Source organism: Ornithorhynchus anatinus, chromosome 5 (assembly GCF_004115215.2).
Source record: "Ornithorhynchus anatinus isolate Pmale09 chromosome 5, mOrnAna1.pri.v4, whole genome shotgun sequence".
Classification (NCBI taxonomy): Eukaryota; Metazoa; Chordata; class Mammalia; order Monotremata; family Ornithorhynchidae; genus Ornithorhynchus; species Ornithorhynchus anatinus.
The window spans coordinates 19,566,388-19,580,082 of NC_041732.1; the positions used below are offsets into that span (position 1 = coordinate 19,566,388).

The 13,695-nt window shown below is 44.8% G+C and overlaps 1 protein-coding gene across 1 annotated transcript in view; it reads left to right on the plus strand.

The window, feature by feature from the left end:
* The window catches only part of AGBL1 (AGBL carboxypeptidase 1), a 631,789-nt gene that overhangs the window by 110,618 nt on the left and 507,476 nt on the right, over positions 1-13,695 (plus strand). Inside the window, exons 10-13 of the mRNA XM_039912196.1 lie at positions 2,359-2,475; positions 3,727-4,280; positions 11,528-11,611; positions 11,796-11,885. Coding sequence (XP_039768130.1) covers positions 2,359-2,475; positions 3,727-4,280; positions 11,528-11,611; positions 11,796-11,885 — 845 coding nt within the window. The remainder of the gene's footprint in view (positions 1-2,358; positions 2,476-3,726; positions 4,281-11,527; positions 11,612-11,795; positions 11,886-13,695) is intronic.

The following is a 13,695-nucleotide window of genomic DNA, read 5'->3' on the forward strand; positions in this document are numbered from 1 at the left end:
GAATTCACAGTTTAGGGGGAAGGGAGAACAAGTATTTTACCCCCATTTTGCAGATGAGAGAATGGAGGTACAGAGAAATCAAGTGACTTTCTCAAGATCACACAGTGAGTAGTGCACACTGTACTAGAATGCAGGTCTCTTAATTTCCAGGCTCTCTCCACTAGGCCCTCCTTCTTCCTTTTCCATGAGCATCTTAAAAAAGAGTTTGGGTTTTTTTTCTTTTAATCTTTTAGTGTGAATTTACTACATGCATCATTGTAATCTAAGCCACAATGTGAGTGAGACTGGCAGAGGCAATCAATCTGTTAATCAATAGCATTTTTTTTAGGGCTTACTATTATGCAGAAGAGTATACTAAGTGATTGGAAGAGTACAATAGAAAACTGTGCAAGACCTTACACAAACCTCCATGGTCCTAATTAGTTCCTTTCTGTGGACTATTGGTCCCAGAGTGTACCTGCCTTGTACCAAGTCTTGTGCATTGCTATAACTGAAAAGTTCTTCGTCACCAAATATACACTTCAGTCATCTGGGGGCTCCTCCCAACAAGCCTCAGGACAGAACCTAGCCTTAAAGGGAACACCTTCTAAGTGGATTTTAGCCAAAGGATCCTGAGAACATGGCAAGAGAAATGGATTGAAGCCACAGCAGGTGGAGTACGTTAGACCCAAGAAATCATCATTTCCTTACAGCTTAGGTTGATGATGTTAGAAAAGGCAACTGAAGAATACTGTGATGTCTCCCTTTTTGGAAACCTGTAAAATCAGTTAACCATCTAGTTTGGAAATTTGGGAATCATCCAAGATTGTGTCTACCAACTCTACTGTATTGATCTCTCCCAAGCGCTCAGTACAGTGTTCTACATGAAGTAGGTGCCCAATAAATACCATGATTGATTGATTGGGTGACTTGAGGGGTCACAGTTAGATTGGTGTTCTTCAATCCATGGGAATTGCACTATTCCTAGGTTTTCCCAGTACTTTAGGTGGGAGTTGAACCTGGTCCCTTAAGAAGTCTACTGATTGCCTAAGGAAGGATGAGGGCAATTGGTTTTTTTGTTTTATTATTATTTTTTTTTGTATTCATTATTCATGAGGTCACCATGCAAAACTGCTAGGCCATAGGCTTCAGAACAGACCCTGCAAGTATTTTGAAATGTAATTGATTGATAATAATGATTGTGATATCTGTTAAGCACTTACTCCATGCTGAGCACTGGGGTAGAGTCATCACAATCAAGTCAGACACAGTCCCTATCCCAAATGGGGCTCATAGTTTGAGGAGAAAGGTATTTCATTCACATTTTACAGATAGGGAAACTGAGGCACAAGCTTAGTTAAGTAGCTTACCTAAGGTCAAACAGTAAGCAAAGGGGAATCAGGATTTAGAAGACAGGTCCCTTGACCCAGACCTGGGCTCTTTTTCCACTGGGCTCTGCCGCTTGATTGATTGATTGATAGATTTTGGTATTTCCTTTCAGAACTAATGCTTGCTGTGTTTTTGAAAATATCACAGTAGTTCTCTGGAGCTATTAGTAGTTGTCCAGTCTTTCTAGAGGAGCCCTGAGGTTCATGATAGAGACAAGGGATACGTCCACTAAAAATGTAGAAAGACTCTATGCTTAGGCTCCTTCAAGAGGACCTCGAGAAACAATGGGGCCACCTGAAAAGAACCTAAGAATGATGGGACCTGGGTTTTAATGGGGATCTATCATTTGTCTGCCATTTGGCCTTGGGAAAATCACTTAACTTCTCTGTGCCTCAGTTTCCTCATTTGTAAAATGGGAATTCAGTATCTGTTCTCCCTCCTACATCCTCTTGTGGGATAGGGATTGTATCTGACCTGATTATTTTCTATCTAGCCAGTTCTTGGTAGATTAATCAATCTGTAGTATTTATTGAGTACTTACTGAGGGAAGAGCATGTCTGAGAAACTACAGTCAATCAATTGTATTTATTGAGTGCTTACTATATGTAGAGCACTGTACTAAGCACTTTGTAGAGCACAGTATAACAGAGTTAGTAGACCTGATCCCTTCCCACAAGGAGCTCAGAATCTCCAAGATTTAAGTACTTAAAAAATGCCACTATTATTACCATCTCTGGTAGTTTAGGTTGGGAACAAAGTATATGCTCTCTTGTTCTGCACTCTCTTAAGAGCATAGTTCAGTGCTCTGCCCACAGTAAGTACTCAATAAATGCCATTTATTGATTGATATGTTGACTTGATTCTCTAACAAAAATGGTGGATAGGATCTCAGATGAGGCTTCTTCTAGTGTTAAGGATTCCAAAGTCTCTTTCAGCTAGTCCCTGGTGGCCCCCATTACTTAATTTTCTATTCGGTATTTCCCTTCAAAGGATGATGACCTGGAGAAAGATGTCAACAAGATGAAGTCCAGGCCACGTCTTGACCGACCTGAAGAAGAGCTGGGACAGTATGAGGCGATGTGCCTGGAACTCACCCTCAACTTTCAGGTGGGGCCAGTGGCCTGGCATTCTTTATTTTTTTAAAAAATAATATTTGTTAAACACTAACTATGTGACAGACAGCATACTAAGTGCTGGAGTAGATATAAGCTAATCAGATTGAACACAGTCCATGTCCCACAGTCTTAATCCCTATTTTTCAGTTGAGGGAACTGAGGCACAGAGAAGTGAAGTGACTTGCCCAAGGTCACACAACAGACAAGTGGCAGGGCCATGATTCGAACCCAGGAACTTCTGACTCCGAGGTCTGTCATCTATCCTCCTCCCAAGGGTAGGTGGGGCAGCTGTTTGGGGCATATGCCCTGTGAGCCTTGGCGTGGCCCTGGATTCATTCATTCATTCATTTGTATTTATTGAGCATTTACTGTGTGCAGAGCACTGTACTAAGCTATTGGGAAGTACAATTCAGCAACAAATAGAGAGAATCCCTGCTCACAATGGGCTCACAGTCTAGAAGTGAGGAGATAGACATTAAAACAAGTAAACAGGCATCAGTAGCCTTATTATAAATAAAAAGAATTATAGATATATACACATCATTAATAAAAATAAATAGAAGAGGGCCAGATTGTGTGGGTGCTGATAGGAGTGCCTGCTGGGAAGTTTACTTGGGCCTCCAGGGAAAAGCCTCTAGGTTCAAGAGAGGGGATTTCGCTCTATCTCCTCCATTATTTATTCATTCAACTGTATTTACTGAACACTTACTGTGTGCAGAGCACTGTCCTAAGCCATTGGGAAATACAGTAGCTCTTGGGAAACACAATGTACAATACAATACCATTATACAGTAAGCTCCTTGTAGGCATGGGAAACAGCATGGCCCAGTGGATAGAGCACAGGCCTGGGACTCAGAAGCTCATGGGTTCTAATTACAGTTCCACAACTTGTCTGCAGTATGACCTTGGGCATGTCACTTCACTTCTCTGGGCCTCAGTTGTAAAATGGGGATTGACATTGAGCCCCACATGAGATAGTGACTGTGTCCAACCTAATAAGCTTGTATCCACCCCAGCACTTAGTACAGGTCCTAGCACATAGTATGTGCTTAACAAATGCCACAATTATTATTATTGTCCACCAATTCTCTTGTATTCTCCCAAGTACTTGATATAGTATTCCACTCATAGTAAACCCTCATTAAATGCCATTGATTGACAGATTGGACCCTACTGAAATCCTTGCCTCTGGGTTTTCTGGACAGAAAAGCTGATCTTTCTCTTGCTGTCTTTCTCCCCCGAGGAGCTGGAGTCCATGGAGGAAACTGAGGCTGACTCCAGAGGGGAGATGGAATGCAGCACCAGCCCTCATCCTGGAAACATTCCAAATTGTCCCTCCCCATCCTGCCAGTCCAGGCCACAGGAACTGGGGGACCCGGGGTCCCAGATGAAGAAAGGAGAGTCTCCTGTAGACCCAGCCTCCAACCCAATTAAGGTGGGATGTCCCATCCAGAGTGGGAACTCTGGTTCCGGTGAAGAAGCCACCAAATGTCAAGAACCCTTTTCCCCGATGTTTCTCCAGAAGATGGCCTGGAACACAGAAATGTTTTCCTGCCAAAGCATGAACTCCTCACTTCCCTGGCCCAGGGGGCCTGGGGAAACCCCAAGAGTCCTGGCCCAGCTCCTGGAGAGCCATCCTCAGGACATCCCCTTCCACGATCCCCATCTTTACATCTCCCACTCAGGAAGAACCAAGTCTGTGCCCAAATTCAGGGTATTGGCCCTGCCTGACTTCTGGGGTCATCGCTCACCTCCTGCTGGACAGTCCCTGTTGGAGCGCAAACGTGGAATCCAGAGGTGATATGGCCATCATTGAATCAACATTGCCCCTTTTTTATGTTTTATGTTTTTGTTAAATGTGTCAAACACTGTTCTAAGCACTGGGGTAGGTAGATGATAATCAGGTTGGACTCAATCCCTGTCCAACATACTGCTCAAAGTCTAAGTAGGAGGGAGAACAGGGATTTAATGCCCATTTTGCAGCTGAGGAAACAGAGGCTTAGAAAAGTCAACTAACTTGCCCAAGCTCACAAGGCAAGCATTTGGTGGAGCAGGGGTTAGAACCCAAATCCTTTGACTCCCAGGCCTGTGTTCTTTCCACTAGGCCACGCTGCTTCTCGTAGACATTTGGGTGCCAACTCCCAGGAATCCTATCAGTGAAGAGGATTTCGGCTTCTCTTCTGACTTAGCACTTTCCTCCTGGGGGGAAAAAATCAGCCTGGGGACAGATTTCCAGTTCCTTTAAGTAGGGACATGGCTTGTGCTGCTGCGATGGAGGATAGAGACCCTCCATCACCCAGAAACAACCTGCAACACAGTTGACAGACCTGAGGTTTTCCACCTCAATTGCCAGTCACCAGCAACAGATGTTTCCTCCTGACCCTGACCCCTGATGACCCAGGGCATGGGCTTTGTTGACACTTCTCATGGCAGCAACTTTGGTGCCTGGGATAATGGGCTATAAAGTCCCTCAGTCCTCTGGACTTTCTACCTCCAGTTACTAGACTGTGCTCAAAATAATTGGTTTTCTAGATTATGTCCATTCTGGAGCAGAAGAGAAGAGGTGACCTGCTTAGGAAAACCCACTGGAGCCATCTTGGGGGTTGGAGGTAGCAGGGGGGCTTCAGGGGCTGCTCCCTAAGGCCTCAGCTTTGTCAGAGGAGGGAGTGAGAAAATGCCTCTCCCCCAGCCCAAATATGTCTGGAGAATTGGCTCAAAGCCAGAAAGGAGATCAGGCCACCATTGTGTCCTTCTTCTCTAACTAATCCAGCCCCACACTGGCTCCCTGGAAACGTTAATCTGTCCCTGTTATGGGTTCGAGATTGATTGCGGGACTGGGGGCTGGCAAAGAATGGAGGAATGGAGTAGAGTTAAAGGCTGTAATGGCTTGGGATTAAGGAGGGGAGGCGGGATGAGGAAAGTAGAGGGAGGGACGGGAAAAGAAATGGATCAAGTTTTTTTCCCCCAGTGCTATCTAGGGCCAGCAACCAGCTGCCTCTCTGAAAAGGGAAGAGCCTTCTGTCTCAATGCTTAACCTAATAAGCACTGCAGCAGTACTGATCTAGGGACACTGTACTGTAATAATAGTAATGACTCAATTCCTCACTTCAAGTAGCTTGAAGTGCATGCTGCCAGATTCTAGAAAAGGAAAATGTCTTCCCAAGGAACTCTCTGACCTGTTTGCTTTCAATCAATCGATCATTAAATCATGATATTGATTGAGCCTTACTGTATTCATTCAATAGTATTTATTGAGCGCTTACTGTGTGCAGAACAGTGTACTAAGCGCTTGGAATGAACAGGTCGGCAACAGATACAGTCCCTGCTGTTTGATGGGTTTACAGAAAAGCAGCGTGGCTCAGTGGAAAGAGCACGGGCTTGGGAGCCAGAGGTCATGGGTTTGAATCCCAGCTCTGCCACTTGGCAGCTGTGTGACTTTGGGCAAGTCACTTAACTTCTCTGTGCCTCAGTTCCCTCATCTGTAAAATGGGGATTAAGACTGTGAGCCTCATGTGGGACAAGCTGATTACCCTGTATGTACCCCAGTGCTTAGAACAGTGCTCTGCACATAGTAAGCGCTTAACAAATACCAAGATTATTATTATTACTGTATGCAGAGCACTGTTCTAAGCACCTGGTATAATACAACAGAGGCTTAGCAGACAGAGCAGTATCCTGGGAGTCAGAAGGATCTGGATTTGAATCCCAGCTCCTTTCCTTGACTTTTTGACTTTGGGCAAGTCATTTCACTTCCTCGGTGCCTCCATTGCCTCATCTATAAAATGGGAATTAAGACTGTAAACTTCATGTGGGACATGGACTGTATCCAACTTGATCATTTGTAGCTACCCCACTGTTTTAATACAGTGCCAGGTACAGAATAAGCACTTACCAAATACTACAAAAAAACAAAAAAAAATTTACTGTCTTCCAGTGGCAGACAGGACCAAGAGGCACACAGCTGCTCAGTAATCCTGACTTTACCATTTCAGTGGGGGTCCAGTATTGTGACACTGAAACAGTCTTGCTGGGGTTGGAGTTAGGGAAAGACAGAAGGAGGATAGAAAGGAAGCAAAGAAAAATGATTCCTCCATCACATCAGAATATGGGTTTACAAATTATCCTGGCCGCCTGCCTCAAGAGTCTCAACCAGCGGGTTCCCTCTTTCCCTTCTCCCTTCTCCCATTCCTCCCCAGCTCATATTCATTCAATAGTATTTATTGAGCGCTTACTATGTGCAGAGCACTGTACTAAACCCTTGGAATGTACAAATCAGCTACAGATAGAGACAGTCCCTGCCCTTCCCAAGCAATTCCATTACCTATCCCCAAGAATCAGAACGGAACAAATATCAACTGTTTAAGGGATACTGATCCAAATGAGGACCAACAGATGGGGAGAGGAGGGATGAAAGGGAGATTGAGGGCCTAATCAGGGAAAGACTGTTGAGGAGGTGTGAGGTTACTAGGGTTCATTCATTCAATCATATTTATTGAGTGCTTACTGTGTGCAGAGCACTGTACTAAGCGCTTGGAAAATACAGTTTAGCTGAATGTGTGTTGAGTGGTGCTCTATGAGATACGAGGAAGGAGAGAGTTCCAGAAAGTGCAACGATATGTGTAAGAGGCTGGTGGTGAGATAGGTGAGATCAAGGTTCGGTGAGTAGGTTGGTGTTAGAGGAGCGAAGCAGGTGGGATTGGTGGTAGTAGGAAATCGATGAAGTAAGGCGGGGGTAAGTTAATAGAGCAGACAGAAGCAGGGTGGCTTAGTGGAAAGAGCACGGGCTTGGGAGTCAGAGGATCTGGGTTTAAATCCTGGCTCTGTCACTTGTCAGCTGGGTGACCTTGGGAAGCCATTTAACTTCTCTGTGCCTCAGTTACCTCATCTGTAAAATGATGATTAAGACTGTGACCCCCACATGGGACAACCTGATTACCTCATATCTACCCCAGTGCTTAGAACAGTGCTTGGCACACAGTATTCACTTAATGAATATCATAATTATAATCATAATTTTTATCATTAGAAGGCCTTGGAGCTGATGGTAAGGAGCTTCTGTCTGATATGGAGGTGGATGGGCAGAGATTGGAGGTTTTTTTGAGGAGTGGGGAGATTTGGACTGAACTTTCTTTTAGGAAAATGATCTGGGCAGCAGAGTGAAGTAAGGACTGGAGAGGGTAGAGATAGGAAGCAAGGAGGTCAGCAAGGAGGTCAGCAAAGAGGTGGCTGCAGTAGTCAAGCAACAAGTGTTTCAATCAGCACGGAAGCAGTTTGGATGGAGAAGAAAGAACAAATTCTACAGATGTTGTGAACGTAGAACTACCTGGATTTCATGACACTTTGAATATGTGATTTAAATAAGAGAGGTGAGTCAAGGATAATGCCAAGCTATGGGCTTGTGAGACAGTGAGGATGGTAGTTTTCTCTACTGTGATGGGAAAATCATAGGGAGGACAGGTTTTGGATGGGGAGATGAGATTTCTGTTTGGGGCATGTTTAGTTTGAGGTGGTGGTAGGACCCAACTTGACCCATGGCTCCCTCTGGTTATCGCTCCATCTCTCTCTTACCATTCCTCTCCAAACTCCTTCAGCAAGTTATCTACACCTGCTGTCTCCACTTCTCCGCCAGTTCTCTCCTTGAACCCCTCCAATCTGGCTTCTGTTCCCTTCGCTCCACAGGAACTGCTCTCTCAGAGGTTAAGAATGATCTCCTTCTTGCCAAATCTAACAGCCTCTACTCCATCCTAATCCTCCTTAACCTCTCAGCTGCTTTTGACACTGTTGACTTCCCCTTCTCCTGGAAACATTATCCATCCTTGACTTCATTGATTCTGTTCTCTTCTGGTTCTCCTATCTCTCTGGCCGCTCCTTCTCAGCCTCTCTCATAGGCTCCTCCTCTACCTCCCAAACTTTAAATTTGGAAGTCCTTTATGTCTCAGTCTGAGGTCCCCTTCTAGTGTCCATCTGCACCTAATCCCTTGTATAATTCATTCACTCACATGGCTTCAATTACCATCTCTATGAGGAGGATAGTCAAATCAACATCTTCAACCTTGATCTCTCTCCTTTGCAATCTCAGATTTCTTCCTAACTTCAGAACATCTCTACTTGAATGTTCCACTGACACTGTTTAGTCTGTGAGTCCATTATTGGTCAGGGATTGTCTCTATCTGTTGCTTAATTGCACATTCCAAGCGCTTGGTACAGTGCTCTGCACATAGTAAGCACTCAATAAATACTATTGAATGAATGAATGAACTTCAAACTTAACATGTCCAAAATGGAACTCTTTACCTTGCCAGCCAAATCCCAGTCAAACCCTGTTCTTCCCATAGCATTTCCATCACTGTAGACAGCACCACTACTCTTCCTGTTTCACAAGCCCATAACCTTGGTGTTATCCTTGACTCTTTTCTCTCATACAATCCACACATTAAATCTGTCACCACATCTTGTCGGTTCAGCCTTCACAACATTGCTAAAATCTGCCCCTTCTTCTCCATCCCAACTGCTACCATTTTATCCAACACTTATCCTATCCTGCCTTGATTACTGCATCAGCCTCCCTGCTGACCTCCCTGCCTCCTGTCTCTCCCCACTCTAGTCCATACTTTGCACTGCTGCCTGGATCACTTCTCAAAAGAAAAGTACACTCCTCAAGAACCTCCAGTGGTTGCCCACCCACTTTTGCATTAAAAAGACACTCCTTACCATTGGATTTAAAGCATTTAATCACTTTTCCCCCTCCTACCTTTCCTCACTGCTTTTGTTCTATAACCCACCCCACACACTTCACTCCTCTAATGCCAACCCAGTCACTCTACAGTGATCTCATCTATCTCTCCACTAACCCCTCACCTACATCCTGCCTCAGGCCTAGAATGCCCTCACTCTTCATGCCTGACAGATGCTCACTCTCCCCACTTTCAAAACCTTGGACATTCCCAAGTGCTTAGTACAGTGCTCTGCACACAGTAAGTGCTCCAAAAGTACAATTGATTGATTGACTGATGGAAAAGGCAAGGTGATTGAGTGCTTTAAAGGCACTGTTTGATGCAGAGGTGAATGGACAAACACTGGAGTTTCTTGAAGAACGTGGAAACATGGATTGAACGGTTTTGTAGAAAAATGATCTGTGTAGCAGAGTGAAGTATGGATGGGAGTTGAGGGAGGCAGAAGGCAGGAAGATCAGCAAAAAGGCTGATGCAGTAATTAAGGAAGAATTCATTCATTCATTCAATCGCATTTATAGAGCACTTACTATGTGCAGAGCACTGTACTAAGTGCTTGGAAAATACACTTGGGCAACAAATAGGGACAATCCCTACCCCAAAATGGGCTCACAATCTAGAAATGATAGGATAAGTGTAAGTACTTGAATTAACATGGTAGCAGTTTGGATGATTAGAAAAGGGTGGATTTTAGCGATGTTGTGAAGGTTGAACTGCTAAGATTTGGTGACAGATTGAATATGTGGGTTAAACAAGAGTGATGAGTCATGGACAATGCCAAGTTTACGGGCTTGTGATTTGGGGAAGAAGGTGGTGCTGTCTACAGTGATGGCAAAGTCATGGGGGCTTGGCAGGGTTTGGGTGGAAAGATAAAGAATTCCATTTTAGACATGTTAAATTCGAGGTGCCAGCAGGAAATCTGAGTAGAGGTGTCTTAAAGACAGGAGGAAATATGGACTGCAGAGGAGGGAGATCAGGGCTGGAGATTCAGAGTTAGGAATCATATATTTAGAGATTTTAATAGAAACCATGGGAATCAATGAGTCCTCCAAGGGAGTGGGTTTGGATGGAGAACTGGAAGGGACCCAGAACTGAGCTTTGAGGGACTACCACAAATAAATCACAGATAGGGGAAACAACTGAGTATAAGGATATGCACACAAGCACTATAGAGCTGGGGGTGAATAGACAGAGAGAGACAGCTTAGCATCTCATTCCTGTGGCTCGCTGATGCTGGCTGGTCCTTGATTACAGATAACCAACCTCAGCTCTGCCAGCTGGCTAACTCTACCCACTGGCTTTAGTTGTCTAATGGAATGCAAGGGCATCTGGGAGTCTCAGATTCAGGAGACCTGGATTTCAGTTCTAATTCTGCAAGTGGCCTGCCATAAGACCCCAGGGCAGTGATAATAATATCGGTGGGATTTGTTAAGCATTTGTTACGTGGCAAGTGCTGTGAATGATACATTACAATCATTCCGTGCCATAGTTTCTGGGTCACATGGAGCTCACAACCTAAGGTGGAGGGAGGACAGTTCTTTCATCCCCATTTTACAAAGGAGGAAACAATCAGAGAGAAGTTAAGTGACTTGCTCAAGGTATTTACTATGTGTCAAGCACTGTTCTAAGCACTGGTGTAGATACAGCCTAATCAGATCAGACACAGTCCCTGTCCCCTGTGGGGCTTACTATCTGAATAGGAGGGAAAGCAGCTATCGAATCCCCATTTTACAGTTGAGAAAGCTGTGGCACAGAGAGGTTAAGTGACTCACGCCAAGTCGAACAGCAAGAAATTGGCTGAGCTGGGATTAGAATCAAGGTTCTCTGACTCCCAGACCCATGCTCTGTCAACAGGAGATGGCTGGGTTTATGGGGTATTCTCCCCACATGCTCATGGGGCTTGACTTCCGGCTGTTACTGGGAACTGGGGACTGTTTGCCACTGCAGCCACCAGTTATCATCTTCCCCTTTTAAAACAGGCAAAAGGAACAACATGGAAAGTTGAAAGAGAAGAATTAGTCTTTAGCTAGACTTCCTGAGAAGATTAAGAATGAGAAAACCTATTTCAGAGGAACAGTGCTAAAGGAAAGAAAAAGGGGTGGGAAGGAGAAGGAAAACAATCTCCCAAATGAGCGGACAGGTCTATATGCCAAAGTCGACCTAGCAGAGTACGGAAGCCAGAACGTTTCATTAACCAAACCTTTCAGCGTTGTCAGCAAAATCATCTCCGAGCAAAGGATCCCTGGATCCTCTCCCAGTTCTGCTCTGGGCTGCAATTTGTGAACCTGTGATTTTTCTGATTTCGCTTTCCAGGGCCAAAATATTGGAAGATGTGCAACGGCTCATCCAGACGGATGACGTGATTGGCCGGGTCGTCTTCAGTCTCGATGAACCTTGGTAGGTGACATATTGCTCCTATCATTTGAGATTTTGCTTCACTTAGCGGGCCGCTGCCAATTCTGCTCAGTTTCCAACTGTTTTAGATAATCTTCTGGGAGGACTGCAGACCCTCCCCTAGGTTGACTGTGGGCCAGTACGTTTAATAGTCACTAGTCCATCTGTTTTGACCCTTTTCTCCCAGCCCCGTGGAAAGCAGCAGTGAGACAGACTGCTTGCGGTTCTTCTCCAGGTTTGAATCCGGGAACCTTCGGAAGGCCATCCAAGTACGTGAGTAAGTATTGCACATCTGGCACAAATGGGCTACCGGAGGTTGTGAATTTTGGTGGAATTCTAATGGAGCTTAATGAGTAGATGATAATGCAAACTGTGATATTAGTTAAGTGCTTACTCCGTACTAAGCACGGGAGGGAGAAAGGGTATTGAATCCCCATTTTAAAGAGGAGAAAACTGAGGCACAGAGAAGCAAAGTGACTTGACCAAGTTCATGCAGCAGGCAAGTAATGGAACTGGGATTAGATCCCAGGGCCTCTGATTTACAGGCCCATGCTCTTTTTTTTAAAAGAAATGGTACTTGTTAAGCACTTACTATATCCCAGGCATTGAACTAAGTGCTAGGGTAGTTGCAAGTTAATCACGTTGGATACAGTCCATATCTCATGGGGCTCACAGTCTTAATCCCCATTTTGCAGATAAAACTGTAACTGAGGCACAGAGAATTGATGTGACTTGCCCAAAGTCACCCAGTAGACAAGTGGTGTTGCTGGGATTGGTACCCAGGTCCTCTGCCTCCTAACACTGTCCTCTACTCCACTAGACCACACTTTTTCTCAATAATAAACTGTAATAAACTGTAAAACCTACTATAAGAAGAAAGACTTCTTTATAACAAGTCCAACCAGGCAAGAGAGATTCAGCGGGCATAGAGACAGGTTTATATAGAGACACTTGCTTCACTTGCTTAATGCTTTTCTCTTCACCCCTTCAGCTTTATAGTCCCCCTCTTCCAGACAATTACATATCAAAATGTTATATATTTGTGAAAATCCACCTCCTAGGAAGTGCTTCTTCTTCCATCTTAGAGCACAAACCTCTGGTTGGGTAGGGCCTGTGTTGGATTTGATTATCTTGTGTTTGCCCCAGGGCTTTGCCCAAGTACATGGTAAATGTTATCTCTCCTAGGGCTTAGCAGAGAATAAGCATTTAATAAGTGCTCCGTTGAAGGAATGAATAGCATTATTTCTTTGAGGCTCCAATTGAAAAAAGAGCTAATGAAACAAACAATGATGAGTTTAGCCAAGGCATCCAGCAGTCCTGGGCAAATTGGGAACTGGAAGGGACTCCCACCCTAACTTGGTCAATGTAGGATGTGTTTTTTTGCCCTGTTGCCCAGCAACACTTGCGAATCAATCCATCAATGGTATTTATTGAATGCCTACTCAGTGGAAAGCACTGTTTTAAGCACTTGGGTGACTACAGTATTCATTCATTCATTCAATATTATTTATTGAGCACTTACTACGTGCAGAGCATTGTACTAAGCACTTGGAATGTACAATTTGGCAACAGATAGAGACAATCCCTGCCCATTGACGGGCTTACAGTCTAATCGGGGGAGACAGACAGACAAAAACAATAGCAATAAATAGAATCAAGGGGTTGTACACCTCATTAACAAAATAAATAGGGTAATAAAAATATATACAAATGAGTAGTGCTGAGGGGAAGGGAGAGGGGGAGAAGCAGATGGAAAGTGGGGAAAGTGGGCTTAGCTGAGGGGAGGTGAAGGGGGGCAGAGAGGTATCAGAGGGAACAGAGGGAAAAGGGGAAGCTCAGTCTGGGAAGGCCTCTTGGAGGAGGTGAGCTCTCAGTAGGGCTTTGAAGAGGGGAAGAGAGTGAGTTTGGCAGAGGTGAGGAGGGAGGGCATTCCAGGACAGGAGAGGACATGGGCCAGGAGTCGACGGAAGGATAGGCGAGAACGGGGGCCGGTGAGGAGTTGAGCGGCAGAGGAGCGGAGCGTGCAGGGTGGGCAGTAGAAAGAGAGAAGGGAGGAGAGGTAGGAAGGGGCAAGATGATGGAGAGCC